Consider the following 16985-nt stretch of genomic DNA (forward strand, 5'->3'; position numbering starts at 1 on the left):
TAACTGACTGCCTGTCCTGTGTCAGTTGGAGTTCTGGTCACATGACACAGCTAAGGATCAGAAGGAAGGTTATATCTCAGTGGTCACTGGTAAGGAGATTACCTTCACTATAGTTTACATCATGTACCTTTCGAAACAGGTCAGAGAATACACATTTTTGTGGAAGTTCTTCTTTAAGACAGCAGGGCTCCAGCATTGCATTCTCCAGCACTATGGGCTAACATCCCCAGGACAGGACACTGTCATATGTGATACATTCCTGCTGCTTATAGTACCAATCAGTCTGGTAAAATAGTCCACAGCAAAATTCCCCACCCACGGTTTTTCTTGATTGTACAGTCCAAAACCAACACTTTTGCCTTGTGTTGCTATGGCTGATGGCTATTAAATAGGTGCATGTTCCTTTAAAACGTGCAGCTGCGATCCTGCTGGAGAGACTATGCTCCCAGGTGAATGCTGAAATATTGTTGTCCCCAGCAATACTCAGTATTGCTGTTTTTATTAATTCTCTTTCCATTATGTCCAGCACTGGGGACTGAGCAGTATTGGAACACTGGCTCCCAAGATGGTGGCACCCTCTACTTCTGGGAGGGTCCAGCTGGTTTCTTTGTCCCCCAGGAACTATCTGTAGGAACTTCTGCGCCAGTCTTTTTCGGCACCCAAGTTCCACCTTGTGGGCAGGCTTTTTCTTTTCTCTCTCTGAGTGGGATTGTAACTGCAATTTTTCCACACTAAGTAGGCGGTTCTCAGCAGTGATGACACATTAAGAATTCCTGTAGTTAACCCCTTGTGGACTGGTCAGCGTCAATTCATCTAGCACGGATGTCCATCTACTGACAGTAAACAAGGTTAGCAAGATTACTAATGCACAACACAATAAAGTCTATTTTCAGCCTCACACATGAGGTAGGCACAAAGTAATGATCCTGTTTGTGACGCCAAAAATGTGGCGTGATCCCAGGAGTGTAGAGTGGAGAAGACGGGATATATTGTACTCACAGTGGCAGCTTTCACTTTGGTGTTCCCTGAGCCATGCAGTGATAGGAGGAAGCACCCTTTCTTGGTTCTGTGACCCCCTGTCTGGTAATAGAGGTGCCCATGTTGTAAATAGGTTTTGGTGTGCAAGGCAGAGCCCCTGAATTTTGCAATGCAATGCAGATGTTGGTACAGTCAATGACGAGGCCAATATTTTTACAACAAATAAGTCATACTTTACTGAGGAACTCGGCAGTTTACCTATCCATGCACTTGCATGGTAGTACAGTCTTTACAGATATTTTAGAAAATTTCTTCCAAGGTTATGCGCATGGGAGAGTAAGCAGTTTACTAATCTGAGTTTTTCTACAGGTAAGCAATAGAACCATTCTATAATCTGCACAATCCCCTCAATTTCATCCAATCATGGGGAGTCTCCTGTATGTCAGACTATTTTCTGTTCCTGTCCCAGGTTGCTGACTCTCTCCATGCCCAGCTAGATTAATAGGCATTTTTGCTGTATCTACTGAAGGTGCAGATTAGATCAGGTAATCAGGCTAATTCTTAAAGGGGTTGTCCCACAAACATTTTCTAAAGTTTTCAAATCAGGACCTGAATCTAAATACTTTTGTAATTGTATGTAATTAAACATTTTGCATAGCCATTGAGTTATTCAATAAAATGTATGTTTATAGCGCTAACTGTGGTTTGTTTTTTCTTATTTCTTTGTCTGACTCACTGAGAAGGCCGCACATGCTCAGTTTCATCCTTCAACTGCCTCCTGAGCTGTGATAGGGAGAGCATGGACACGCCCCCTTAGCTGCAGCAGAAAAGACCCTCCCCTTGAGCTATCAGCTTGCTATAAATCTAGCAGAGCAATGACTGGGGAGATCTCTGGATCCATATGAGGGACGGGGCTTGTTCTAGCTTTCTTAAAAAAAGATTGTCTTGTACTATTTTATCGCTGATTATTATTATTTTTTTACATTAGACATGGAATACCCCCTTTAAGTATAGCAGGATATCTAAAACCTCTAGCCCCACCAAATGGTAGTGAAATCCATAGCTGTAACTATAGGCTTTACCTTTCACTAGCACGTACTCTCCAGGACTCTCCTTTGAAACGGCCGCTGTACAGTCTCTTTACCTCAGTTTCCTTTATTTGCTTGTTTTCCAGGCCTCTTATCTCCCTGTCTGTTGCTGCATTCTCTTACACAGTTTGTGTTTTTGGCGCTCATCCACACACTGACTCGGTGGCCTCCTAGTTAAAAGGGTGGAACCAGACACACCCAGATACAGTAACTAAGGGGATGGCTGATTAACTTCCTACTCTCCATACACAACCTCCGAGGTACACAGTTCATAAAGTACAGTACATTAACCCTTTGCAATGGGCTTCCAGGACACTGCATCTGCAGCGCTGCTGCAGAGGAAATTAAGCATTACACAGTCCCCATTCAAATCAATGTACTTTCTGTGGAATGCAGGACAGGATAATGCTTTATTCACAGGTCAGTGATCAGAGACAAAACCAGGTGCGGCTCTAAACACAGAACAGGTGCAGATCTTTCCCCTATACCTTATGTCTGTGGAGGCTCCAAACCTGATTTTGGCTCACAGTCACTGATGGAAATCACTAACCAAACACTGATGTGTGAATAAGGCTTAAGTCCTCCACTGTGAGAGAAGTTCTTTGTAGCTGCTTTGTCACTTCGGCCAACAGATGAAAATCCTGAACAGAAGACTCCTTCTCTGACTCAATTTGCGCTAAAAAACTGGTGTAAATATATGATGTGCTTTAAACACTTCTTGCGCCTTACTATACAGTTTTGAAATTGTCTTGAAGAAAAAGCGTGGTGTAGAGAAAAGTGGTGTGCCCTAATAAGTGCCAAATTGCTCTCAAATTTTGGTGAAAAATATTGGTCTAAAGAAGAACCAATGAAGAAGTGGCATAACGAAAAGTGCCTAACATTAAGCCACTGTCATAAACTTGGCATATGTTCTGCCTGCCTGGCCTCTGCCTATGTTTCAAGCAGTGAATTAAAAACAATCTAGCCTTATTTCTTGTTCAATTTGGAACATAATACATTGACATGAGTCATTTTAGTTCCTGGATGCAGCAAGTCCATAGTTACTTGGTGTCTCAGGATATTTGATGACAGTGGTTAGGCAGACACAGACGATGTCGATGGGTGTACATATCTTGCCTAAAGAATAAGGCAATATGATTGCATAATGATGTGACTCTGTCAGATAGCTTTTTACTATATTGTATTCACATAAAACAATCAGTAATTAGAAGAGCTTTTTTAACTTCTCTAGCAACATTGTATAGATGACATATTGCTAAAACTTATACCACCTGTGATTGTCATGTGATCCTAACACTACTGTTCAGTCCTCTCCTGACATGAACACTAACCTGACATGAACCTTTTGTGCAGTTCTACTAACCTTTATGCAGTTCTGCATGTTTGACCGACTGCATATGTGGAATTTCAAATCTATGTTTTCTACTATTTTTATGACAAAAACTTCTCAACCACTTCAAAAAGGTCAGTAGTTGATGACAGCCCTTCAAAGTCCAATAAACTTGTATCAATCTTAAAGTTGAAAAAATCATCATCCAAATCTTTTATACTTTCATCGCAGTCGTTGTCAATCTCGTCCTGCCCGTCGGAGATGCTGCTTTCTGAGGTAGGGATGATGACAATACGTGGAATTGTGGCATTAATGATCCAATCTAGACCTCCGCTCATGTCACTATCCTTCAGTGGGTTACTTACAATATTGTCTTTAACGATGGATTCTAAGCCTAGTGGATAGGTAACTGTGTTGAATGAATTTGATAGCAGAATCTCTTGTGTGCTCCTTTTTTCAGACCTTTTAAGTGGTTGGTGTAGAGTACATACGGTTGGCACAATCTAAATGGAAGAAATATAGGTACAGTTACTTAGACATAGGATTTTTACAAATTAATGATACTTACGGTACATAAAGTTAACGGAAGCTCCATATAATGAAATGCTTTGCATATATTTACAGAAAAAGCAGTAAACAAAATCTAATATTCACACTAAGTAATAGCTGTAGTCTTAGAAATATAATCAGAAGTTATACGCTTACAAGCGTTATATTTATGTGTATTCTGCAAAATTAAGATTATTATATTTGTGAGTTTATAATATAAACATTAAAGAGGTTGCCTGGAGAAAACCAGACAACTCAGGGGATCAACTCTTTTTTTAAAGAATAGATCATTACTTACCTAACAGATCTCATATCACTGCTTCAGTTCTCCTGGCAAGACTTTGTTTTCCCTGCTACAATCGTGACTTTATATCAACAACATGTGACACCACTTCTGCAGCCAATAACTGGCTTCAGCAGTGCAATGAAGAGGCCAGTGATTGGCTGCAGCAATCATGCACTGTCAACATGACATCACTGCTGCAGATGGGAAAACAGAGCCCTGCCGGGAGAACAGGAGAGTTGTGGAAAAACGTGGCAGGGACGATGATGATGATGACTGTGTGTTGGACAGGACCTGGGAATTGGGTCAGGGTGACGAGGATGTGATGACATCAGATGAGGAGGTAGTGATATAGAGCAGAACTCATGTACTCTCAAAACAAAAAAAATGACGTGGGCAGATCTATTTTTACGGTAGTTTGCTTAAGAGCAGGTGCTGCCACTATTGTTAGTGTAGGGTCAAAAGCTGTTGGACCTAGGACAAGCTTGGGTAGCATTGGCTCTTTGTGGGCATCTCCCATGTAGACATTTTTATCTACATTTCCATTCACCAAAACCATTGCAGTGTGCAAGCTATGCAAGCAGAGAATGGGATGTGGCCTTGTAAGCACAAATGTAGGAAGTACTTTTTTTTTCTTCAGCACACGTGGAAAAATTGAACTGGCCAGCAATGTGAGCAAAACCATCCTCCTTCACCCTGTGGTTATTCTAGTAGACAGACCACATCCAGAAGTAGAGAAGTAGTACATGGTCGTTGTCATCACGATAAATATCAGCTACTGCTTTTCCTGCTCGTACAACTCCTCCTCCATTCCACTGTCAGTCATCCATAACTAAACAAGTGGGCAGGAAACAAAAAGGTGCTGCTGCTATTACTTTCCCTACACAGATGCTCTTCTCTGCCTTGTCTATCATGTCTCATATTGTGCTGCTGCCGGTACTACGGCCCCTACACAGCTGCACATCTTCTGCCTTGTTCATTATGCCCTATACTGTACTGCTACTGCTGGGAACCCTACCCTACACAGTATAACAAACATGAACCTGCTCCAAAGGGATCATTTTTCCATGACTTTTGTAAAAAAAGGTATTGCATCTTTACTTTCCATCACAATATACAGTACAGACCAAAAGTTTGGACACACCTTCTCATTCAAAGTGTTTTCTTTATTTTCATGACTATGAAAATTGTAGATTCACACTGAAGGCATCAAAACTATGAATTAACACATGTGAATTATATACATAACAAAAAAGTGTGAAACAACTGAAAATATGTCATATTCTAGGCTCTTCAAAGTAGCCACCTTTTGCTTTGATTATTGCTTTGCACACTCTTGGTATTCTCTTGATAAGCTTCAAGAGGTAATCACCTGAAATGGTCTTCCAACAGTCTTGAAGAAGTTCCCAGAGATGCTTAGCACTTGTTGGCCCTTTTGCCTTCACTCTGCGGTCCAGCTCACCCCAAACCATCTCGATTGGGTTCAGGTCCGGTGATTGTGGAGGCCAGGTCATCTGGCGCAGCACCCCATCACTCTCCTTCATGGTCAAATAGCCCTTACACAGCCTGGAGGTGTGTTTGGGGTCATTGTCCTGTTGAAAAATAAATGATGGTCCAACTAAACGCAAACCGGATGGAATAGCATGCAGCTGCAAGATGCTGTGGTAGCCATGCTGGTTCAGTATGCCTTCAATTATGAATAAATCCCCAACAGTGTCACCAGCAAAACACCCCCACACCATCACACCTCATCCTCCTCCAAGCACAGATTTCCACTGGTCTAACGTCTATTCCTTGTGTTCTTTAGCCCAAACAAGTCTCTTCTGCTTGTTGCCTGTCCTTAGCAGTGGTTTCCTAGGAGATATTCTACCATGAAGGCCTGATTCACACAGTCTCCTCTTAACAGTTGTTCTAGAGATGTTTCTGCTGCTAGAACTCTGTGTGGCATTGACCTGGTCTCTAATCTGAGCTGCTGTTAACCTGTGATTTCTGAGCCTGGTGACTCGGATGAACTTATCCTCCGCAGCAGAGGTGACTCTTGGTCTTCCTTTACTGGGGCGGTCCGCATGTGAGCCAATTTCTTTGTAGCGTTTGATGGTTTTTGTGACTGCACTTGGGGACACTTTCAAAGTTTTCCCAATTTTTTGGACCGACTGACCTTCATTTCTTAAAGTATTGATGGCCACTCGTTTTTCTTTACTTAGCTGCATTTTTCTTGCCATAATACAAATTCTAACAGTCTATTCAGTAGGACTATCAGCTGTGTATCCACCTGACTTCTCCACAACGCAACTGATAGTCCCAACCCCATTTATAAGGCAAGAAATCCCATTTATTAAACCTGACAGGGCACACCTGTGAAGTGAAAACCATATAATTCCACATGTGTTAATTCATAGTTTTGATGCCTTTAGTGTGAATCTACAATTTTCATAGTCATGAAAATAAAGAAAACTCTTTGAATGAGAAGGTGTGTCCAAACTTTTGGTCTGTACTGTGTGTATATATATAATAATATATAATATATATATATATATATATATATATATATATACTGTATATATATGATATAAAAAGTCTACACACCCCTGTTAAAATGTCAGGTTTCTGTGATGTAAAAAAATGAGACAAAGATAAATCATTTCAAAACTTTTTCCACCTTTAATGTGACCTATAAACTGTACCACTCAATTGAAAAACAAACTGAAATATTTTAGGTAGAGGGAAGAAAAAATATAAAAATTAAATTATATAATTGCATAAGTGTCCACACCCTTAAACTAATTCTTTGTTGAAGCACATTTTGATTTTATTACAGCACTCAGTCTTTTTAGGTATGAGTCTATCAGCATGGCACATTTTGAATTGGCAAGATTTGCCCACTCTTTGCAAAAACACTCCAAATCTGTCAGATTGCGAGGGCATCTCCTGTGCACAGCCCTCTTCAGATCACCCCACAGATTTTCAATCAGATTCAGGTCTGGGCTCTGTCTGGGCCATTCCAAAACTTTAATCTTCTTCTGGTAAAGCCATTCCTTTGTTGATTTAGATGTATGCTTTGGGTCATTGTCATGCTGAAAGATGAAGTTCCTCTTCATGTTCAGCTTTTTAGCAGAAGCCTGAAGGTTTTGTGCCAATATTGACTGGTACTTGGAACTGTTCATAATTCCCTCTAGCTTAACTAAGGCCTCAAATCCAGCTGAAGAAAAACAGCCCCAAAGCATGATGCTGCCACCACCATGCATGTTTTTCTGCCAAACATATCTTTTGGAATTATGGCCAAAAAGTTCAACCTTGGTTTCATCAGACCATAACACCTTTTCCCCCCATGCTTTTGGGAGACTTCATATGTGTTTTTGGATGTTTTTCTTAGTAAGAAAAGGCTTTCGTCTTGCCACTCTACCCCATAGCCCAGACATATGAAGAATGCAAGTACCACACAGCCAGTACTTGCCAGATATTCCTGCAGCTCCTTTAATGTTGCTGTAGGCCTCTTGGTAGCCTTCCAGACCAGTTTTCTTCTCGTCTTTTCATCAATTTCTTGGTAATGTCACTGTTGTGCCATATTTTCTCCACTTGATGATGACTGTCTTCACTGTGTTCCATGGTATATTTAAAGCCTTGGAAATTCTTTTGTACCGTTCTCCTGACTGATACCTTTTAACAATGAGAGCCCTCTGATGCTTTGGAAGCTTTCTGTGGACCATGGCTTTTGCTGTGGGATACGACTAAGAAAATTTCAGGAAAGACCAACTAGAGCAGCTGAACTTTATTTGGGGTTAATCAGAGGCACTTTAAATGATGGCAGGTGTATGCTGACTCCTATTTAACATGATTTTGAATGTGATTGCTTAATTCTGAACACAGCTACATCCCCAGTTATAAGAGGGTGTGCACACTTATACAACCACATAATTTTATTTTATTTTTTCTTCCCTCCACCTAAAAGACTTCAGTTTGTTTTTCAATTTAGTGGTACAGTTTATAGGTCACATTAAACGTGAAAAAAAGTTCTGAAATGATTTATCTTTGTTTAATTTTTTTTTACAGCACAGAAACCTGACATTTTAACAGGGGTGTGCAGACCTTTTATATCCACTGTATGTATGTATGTATGTGTGTGTGTGTATATATATATAACACCAAATCTGTTATTACTTTCCAAAGAGAGATACATTTTGGCCCACTTGTTAAAAATTGGCCATTGCTTCCTCCAATGCCACTGTATGTATAAGCACCAGCAGGCATTTGCCACCAAAGAGTAATCATTTTTGGACTCCTTATGAAAGTAGAGTAATATTCAGTGATGGCCAGTTCGCCGTGTTCGCCCACAAACACATGCGGGCTGCCATCTTAAATCACAAGTCCGGCGATGCACAGGTAAGTCCTTACCCGTGCCTTCACCGCGAGCCGGTCTGAAACAAATGCACGACTTAGGTGGGACATGTACATAATAATTAACAACTGTTATCTATTGGGGATCATTAAATCATTTTAGCTGTAGTAAACATTGGGATTAGTTCCATTCTTTCTACTCCACAGCCACTAGATCCCAGTCTTAAAGGTCATCCTGGGAAGTGGTGGAATGGGAGATTGGCAGAATATATGTCCATTGTGCAACTAACAAATCTGCAGCAACAGTGTTGATCTTGTGTCAAATTGACTCAGATCTGTAATTTTTGTCAAATTCATGCCACAAAAATGTAAACTGTCTAGAGTTGCATTACACAAAGAAGCCTTTACTTAACCACCATGTATACCTTTTCTTCAGGTAACGTATTGCAGCTCCATGCCTTGAAGAGATTCTCTCCTTTTTGGTCTTTTTTTAGATTTGAAGAAAACGAATTGCTTCTTTGAAAACAAATATTCTTGAAGACAGCCTCTTGCTCCACATCACTTAATATCTACATGTAAAATAACAATGGGGAATTAACATGAATTTTCTATCTTCTTTTCATATTAATTATTGAAAATCTATGTTAGTTAAGATGTTAGCCAAGGGTTACACGTTCTACTATGGAATTGCAGTCACTTAGGAATACTGTATAGTTTGTAAAAACACTTATGACTTAACCTTGTAAGTTGTAACCTTATAAGAGGATCCACTGCTGTTTTCTTCATATACCTGACATTTTGATTTCAAGAATAAAATGCCCCCCCCCCCCCCCCCGCATTAAAGAGTTTATGGCCTAGTTCACATGTCAGTGTTTTATTCAGTGATTTCCATAAGTAAATGTGAGCCAAAACCAGGGGCAGGTCAGTAACACAGAACAGGTGCAGATCTTTCCATTATACCTCCTCTCTGTGTTGGTTCTGTTGGCACTTCTGGTTTTGGCTCACAATCCACTGATGGAAATCACTGACCAAATGAGTGTAAAAGTGAAGTGTGACCTAGGCCCAAAGGATTTTCTGGTCGTAGAGTATAAATGACCTATCCTCAGGATAGAACATCATAGTAACATAGTAACATGGTACATAGCCGAAAAAAGACATTTGTCCATCCAGTTCGGCCTGTCATCCTGCAAGTTGATCCAGAGGAAGGCAACAAAAAAAAACCCCTGTGAGGTAGAAGCCAATTTTCCCCACTTTAGGGGAATGAAAAATTCCTTCCCGACTCCAATCAGGCAATTAGAATAACTCCCTGGATCAACGACCCCTCTCTAGAAGCTATAGCCTGTAATATTATTACGCTCCAGAAATACATCGAGGCCCCTCTTGAATTCCTTTATTGTACTCACCATCACCACCTCCTCAGGCAGAGAGTTCCATAGTCTCACTGCTCTTACCGTAAAGAATCCTCTTCTATGTTTGAGTACAAACCTTCTTTCCGCCAGACGCAGAGGATGTCCCCTCATCACAGTCACAGTCCTTCTGATAAATAGATGATGGGAGAGATCTCTGTACTAACCCCTGATATATTTATATATAGTTATTAGATCTCCCCTCAGTTGTCTTTTTTCTAAAGTGAATGACCCTAATTTTGATAATCTTTCAGGGTACTGTAGTTGCCCCATTCCAGTTATTACTTTAGTTGCCTTCCTCTGGACCTTCTCCAGCTCTGCTATGTCTGCCTTGTTTACAGGAGCCCAGAACTGTACACAGTACTCCATTTGTGGTCTGACATCAATATCTAATCAGTGGTGGTCTGACTAGACACCCCAGCGAATTAGCTGTTTGAAGAGGCCAGTCTGGGAGCCTTTTCTTAGGCCAGTGTTACTGTTTGCATCCACCACTGTAGTGTACCTAATCTTATAACTATGTATTCAGACTATAAACAAAACCATTTTTTTTATTGAACAAAGTCATAAAAACATGGGGTGATACAAAGGTACTACAAAAACCATAGTAGATGCAGTATAACACCAGCAATTACCATTATAAATAATAAAAACAAGTGCATAAGCTAATATTGGAACTAAGCATATCGACTGAAGTAGAGCACTGGCCTCAGGGTTTTCCGATAACTAAAGGTGGGCGAATAGAAGCTGATGAAGTGGAATTCAATCCGAATTTCAGGAACAATTTGATTTGCACTGAAGCGAATAGTGTAGGGAAAGGATAGGGAGGCATTATCCGCACTATAAAAGGAGAACAGGGTCCAATAGGGGAGTGTACAGCCTGGGTAATAGGAGAGATTCTATTACATCTTGCTGCACTAACTGGGGATCCAAATTGCTGTTATACTGCTGCTTTTAAGTTTGCACTGTATGATAGCTAATACAGTTGCTTGTTATTGGGGTGCAAGTGCTGTGTGCTACAGCCATTTGTATTTATATGAAATATACGTATGTCCTATTAGCAGTTTTAACAATGACTTTACATTGTTAGGGTACTTTCACACTAGCATTTTGGTTTTCCGGTATTGCGTTCCATCACAGGAGCTCAATACCTGGAAAAAACTGATCGGTTTTATCCTAATGCATCAGTCCAGTCCCTTTTACGTTTTTTTGGACAGAGAAAATACCGCAGAATGCTGCAGTTTTATCTCGGGCCAAAAATACTGAACACTTGCTGGAATGCCGGATCCGGCATTAATTTACATTGAGGTGTATTAGTGCTGGATCTGGCATTAAGTGTTCCGGCAAAACGGATCCGGCAAATGCCATCAGTTTGCGTCCGGATTGCTGGATACGGCAGGCAGTTCCAGCGACGAAAGTGCCTGCCGGATTCTTTTGCCGCAAGTGTGAAAGTACCCTCATACATTTTTTTGGGGGGTGTATTAATAGGACAAAAAAATGTCTTAATTGCCATTGAAGTTACATTGTACTACAGCCATTTACGGGATGTATTAATAGGAAATATACGTACGTCCTATTAGCCATTCTGCGGTAAATTGATATTGTTATACATTTTTTGGGGGCTATATTAATAGGAAAAAAAATATGTCTTATCTGCCGTTCTGCGGTGAAGTTACATTGTACTACGCCTTTTTTTGGGGTGTATTATTTTGCTTTTAATTTAATTATTTTATTATACAGTATGTAAGACGGACAAGTGACAGGCCCTTCAAAGGGAATCGGCAGTGGGCAAAATGTTTCTGTCGCAGGCAGAAGAAGCAGCAGAAGAAGGGGGGTGACAGCAGGAGTCACAGCGAAAGGCTTCATCTAGTGGTAGTGTCTTGACCAGCAACCCAGCTGTGCCTGAATGGTTGACTCGGTCTTCGACTCGGTCTTCGACTTTGTCGCAAGTGACATCGGACACCGCAGCCAAGAGTCGGATGGTTCCTCTGATACAACACTAAGTTGGCATGGCCTGGGAGCAGGCGCTGTGCCCCCAACTGTCCTCAACCTGCCTCTGTCGATTTATGTTCCCTCAGCGTGAGAAAAATTGTATGCCATAGGCTCAGCTCCGCTTTTCAGCGGGGACGAGGTACTAGAGGACAGTCAGCCAAGATGTGGAGGAGACATCCGCCGCTTCCTTCGGTAGGCGGACAAGTAGTGATGATGAGAGTCATGTGGGAGCTGGTCTTAAGAGCAGTCAGGCTCCTGAGGCTGAGACCGTTGACGTGGAGACAGTGGTGGATGATGATGATATAGGCCATCGCACTTGGGATCTGGGTAAAGAAGGGGCTTCATCATCATCAGAAGAGGGTGGCAGCTTGCCCGAGAGGCAGCGGCTGATCCAGAAAGGATGTAGCCTAGCCGTGAGTCAACAGGGTGGCAAAAGTGGGAGTTCATACCCGGGGTAGACCACTGCTTCGCAGTGGTGCAGGGGTCCACAGAGGCAGCGGTAGCAGGCAGTCAGTGCAGAGTGTTGTGGGAAAAATGGCATACTTGGTGTGGCAGTTTTTTGTTAAGCCGCCGGAGGAGGTGAATATGGCCATTTTCAGAATTTTTGGACAGAAGGTGAAGCGTGGCCAGGGTGCCAATGTTGGCACCATGGCCCTGCGTCAATACATGCAGCATCAACATAAAGTGGCCTGGGAGAACCGTGGCTTCAATGTGGTGGTCCAGCCTGCCGCAGAAACTGCTGTATCACCCAGTGGCATGCACCCGATGTCATGCAGTGAAGACTCCACCACCTCAGCCGAAGGGAGCTGTCTGTCCTTCCCATCATCTACTGGTCCTAATGCTCCTGCTCCTCCTACTCCTCATCAGTCATTTCATCAGCAATCGATCACCGAAGTGATTCCCAAGAGACAATAGTATGAGTGCACTCCACTGCAGAAGCTGAACGTGCTCCTAGCCAAGTTGCTGGTGCTGCAGTCCTTCCTTTTCCAAGTGGTGGACTCTACACCTTTCAGAGAACTGATAGCTTGTCCCGAGCCGAGATGGAGAGTCCCAAGTCGTCATATCTTTGCAAAAAAGGCAATACCAGCCCTGCACACATATGTAGAACAGAAGGTGGGCCATTACTTGAGCCTGTCGGTGTCTGCCAAAGTGCACGTCAGCTATGACTTGTGGAGCTGTGTCTACAATCAAGGACAATATATGTTCTTTACAGACCACTGGGTAAATGTGGTGTCACGACTGTGACTGATCCAGACAGGTCTGGGAGGAGAAGGTCGCAGCGACTTGCTACTCGCGATAGCTTGTGAGTTTGCTCCGTGGTTCAGGGTATGTCATCCAGGTTTTGCCTTGTGAACCTTTTTGTCCTGACTAGGAGTTTGTAGGCATCCTTCTCAGGTGAGTCCTGTCTGCCACTCCCAGCTAATATATTAGTTTCAGTTTCACTTGCAGTCATTGCCAGATATAGTCCTTATTTCCAGTGTTATTCTGACCTTTGAAGGAGATCGCTTGACGGTATTGCTGTGGAGCTCTGGTCTGGTCGTTATTGGGATCACCTTCTCTGCTCGTGACTGGATAAGTTTATCTCTGCTATAGATTGTTTGTTTGTTGCTGTCTTCCCCTGTTGTTCTCCTAGACATGAGTGATGGTGACTAGTGCTCCCATCTGCCTTTCCCCAGTCTAGTCTTTAGGGTGACTGAGGGTTTAGGTATCCTGCTCGCCGCACGGGTTCACACCCCGTCTAGGGTATCAGGGCAGACAGGTGCCAGCTTAGGGTTAGTCAGGGGTGGCCGTTCTATTTCCCATCTGTAGATAAGGGTCCCCCTTCCCCTCCGTCTGGTGCGACACAACTGCTGCTGGGATAGCGGTCGTGACATGTGGTTCCTGCCCAGCCACACCAGCAACTGGGCCAGATGATGCCGGTTCTACCTCCACATTCTCACACCCAGGCTCGGACTGGCCCACAGGGGTACAGGTGAATCCCAGGTGGGCCCCTGAGTAAGATGGGCCCCTAGTCTCCCATAAGTGACACATAATACAGTAGACTTACTGCACTACATACATATATTCAATGCACAGCACCTCAACCAGCCAACCAGTTCATATAAAAAACTTGATAGATTATTAAAGAAACTCCACAGTTTATTATTATAGACACGATCAGAGCTGAGATCTTTTCTAGGTATAGAGGAAAGCTGCCAGTATCCTCTTTTCCCAAGGACCTACTTCTCAAAGTTGCTGCAGGGACCCCCATATTCAATCATCTGGTAGCATCTTCCTGCTGTGTGAGGAGTTAATATTTAAATGTATCCGTTTGGTGGGCTCCAAAATAAATTTTACTGGTGGGCCCTAGGTCCGACACTGCCCATGCCATTGGTCCTGCGACAATGGCCGCCTCTGCCTCCTCATCCTCAATCGTGTCCTCAGCCTCCACTGCAGGGAAAATTCACAGGGCTCCTCCAGCATACCACATGTGCAGGGCATGGCAGTGTCATGCTGTTTTGCACCTACTTTGCCTGGATGAACATAGTCACACAGGGGAGGAACTGCTCCACGTCCTTCGTCAAGAAATTGAATCCTGGCTTTCTCCTCGACAACTGAAAATCAGAAACATGGTGACCGACAACGGGAAGAACATGGTGTCGGCGCTGCATCAAGGATGGCTGAGCCATGCCCCCTGCATGGCGCACATAATCAATCTGGTTGTAAAGTTGTTCCTGAAGTTTTCACCCCATCTGCAAGACATCCTAAAAAATGGCCAGGAAACTTTGCATGCACTTCAGCCACTCATACACCACAAAGCACACCCTCCTTGAGCTGCAAAGGCAGAGGCGGCTCTTCCATTAGGCCACTTAGGCCACCGCCTAAGGCCTCGCGCTGGTAGGGGCCTCGCTATGGCTCCGGAGTACAAATGTACTTGCGGCGGTGTTACGTGGGAGCGTCCTTAGGTCAAAACATTCCAGGCTTGAGCCAGTGCCCCAAATTCTATTCCCCACCCCCCTTGTACTTGTCCGCTAATCTGCTAGGCTGCTGCGCCGCGCAGTCATGAATTCAGTCACTTCAGAGAGCAACCCAGTTGTGTGGTGCGTAATCCCACGAGACTCACTGCGGGAGGTCACGGGTCTCGTGGGATTACATGCCGCAGGATGGGGTTGCGCTCTGAAGTGACTGAATTCATGACCACGCAGCAGCTTAGCAGATTAGTGGACAAGTACAAGGTGGGGGGAAAATGTCATAATATGAAGCAGTGTGTGGGCAAATTTGTGAGGCAGTGTGGGGGGCAAATTATTTAATGGGGCAGTGTGATGGACAAATGATTTAATGGGGGCAGTGTGGGGGGAAAAATACTTAATGGGGGCAGTGTGGGGGGCAAATTACTTAATGGGGGCAGTGTGGGGGGCAAATTACTTAATGGGGCAGTGTGGGGGCAAATTACTTAATGGGGCAGTGTGGGGGCAAATTACATAATGGGGCAGTGTGGGGGGCAGTATTAATAATGAGAGCATTCTAGAAGGGAATTACTATTGGTGGGACTATGAGAAGCACTGTTACTATGGCGGGCACTACTTTTTATTCAGGATAGTATTTGGGGGTATTAGGGGGCACAGTGAGCAGCAGGATAACACTGTGGGGACTCCAGGTTGGGAGATAATGATAGAAAAGTGATGACACTAAGATGTCCGTGTGTCACACTCTGCAGAGACGAGGCGGCTGAGAGAAGATGTCCGGACTGAATGGAGAAGATGATGACAGAGAAGATCCAAATCAGAGGAGATGTCACCTGAAGGCCCTGGATGTGACAGGTATGTGCTGCTGTATGGCAAATACAGCAAAATGCGGTGTGTGGGGGAGGGTCGATTTAGAGAACTGGGCCAGGGTTAATGCAAAGTGTTAATATGCACTGTGAATATAAGCCCTGTACTGTGTTTTCACTGTGCATATTAACCCTTTACTTTGATGTCACTGCAAATTAAAGGGGTACTCCGGGATAGGAAAATAAATCCACTATCCAAAGGATAGGAGATAAGTGTCTGATCGGAGGGGTCTGGCCGTTGTGGTCCCTCACGATCTCCTGTATGGTACTCCGGATCTCCTTGTGTCGGGGAGCTGTATGGGAGATCACGAACATCCCAACGATCTTTGTGAGGGCCTCATGTTCTAGTTTCGCCTAAGGCCTTTCTAAGTCTAGAGCTGCCTCTGCAGAACGGCGTCCCCCAACATAGGCTGATATGCAATGTTTTCACCCATTAGAATTCCACCCTCCATATGTTGGACCGATTATATGAACAGAGAAAGGCCATAAACGATTTCTTGATGATACAGGCGGACAGAGGTACTCCCCTGTGTAACTTTGATGCTAGCTAGTGGCCTCTCATGTGTGACACCTGCCATTTTCTTGGGCCCTTTGAGGAGGCCACTTTATTTGTCAGTAGCCAGGACTACGGGATGAACAACGGCATTCCATTGATTCATGTCCTGGAAAAGATGCTGCTAAATCTGGATGGCCAGGGGACAGGAGACATGGCGACTATATCTCACGGCCACATGAGCCCTTTGGGGGCTGAACTAGAAGAGGATGAGGAGGAGGAGGAGGACATTTGAGCACAAGCAATGCATAGACTCTTGCTACAGTTCCAAAATGGGGGCCTTTTTTCCACCCACTGAAAGGGAGGACAAACTGAACTACTATCGAGACATCCTATGTAGTCAGTTGGCCACTGCCTATGTGTGCCATTGCCCATCCTCACGCAGGTCTGACCAGGGGGCCCTCTGCAATCATGTTCCACTGCCATGGCTGCTGGGGTGAGGCAGGAGCAGTACCAGCTCCATCAGCAGAAACTTAAGTCACTGATGAGCAGTTTTCTTCACCCGCCTACTGAGGAAACTACTCACCAGCAGGTAGACATAGAGCAGGACCTGAACCAGCAGATTGTAGCATACTTAGACTGCACCCTGCCACCCCACATCGAAGATGCCCTGGACTACTGGGCAGCCAAACTCTATTTGTGGCTGCAACTGGTCGAGTTTGC

At 43.7% G+C, this 16985-nt stretch overlaps 1 protein-coding gene across 1 annotated transcript in view; it reads right to left on the bottom strand.

Annotated features, from left to right (window-relative positions):
- Positions 1 to 3497: 3497 nt before the first annotated feature.
- LOC122925460 (melanopsin-B-like) overlaps positions 3498 to 16985 on the bottom strand; it is a 142226-nt gene continuing 128738 nt past the window's right edge. The window contains exons 7-8 of the mRNA XM_044276820.1: positions 8989 to 9132; positions 3498 to 3899 (exon numbers count right to left, since the gene is read on the bottom strand). Of these exons, the coding sequence (XP_044132755.1) occupies positions 3498 to 3899; positions 8989 to 9132 (546 nt within the window). The remainder of the gene's footprint in view (positions 3900 to 8988; positions 9133 to 16985) is intronic.

The sequence above is a fragment of the Bufo gargarizans genome, chromosome 1, assembly GCF_014858855.1.
Source record: "Bufo gargarizans isolate SCDJY-AF-19 chromosome 1, ASM1485885v1, whole genome shotgun sequence".
Classification (NCBI taxonomy): Eukaryota; Metazoa; Chordata; class Amphibia; order Anura; family Bufonidae; genus Bufo; species Bufo gargarizans.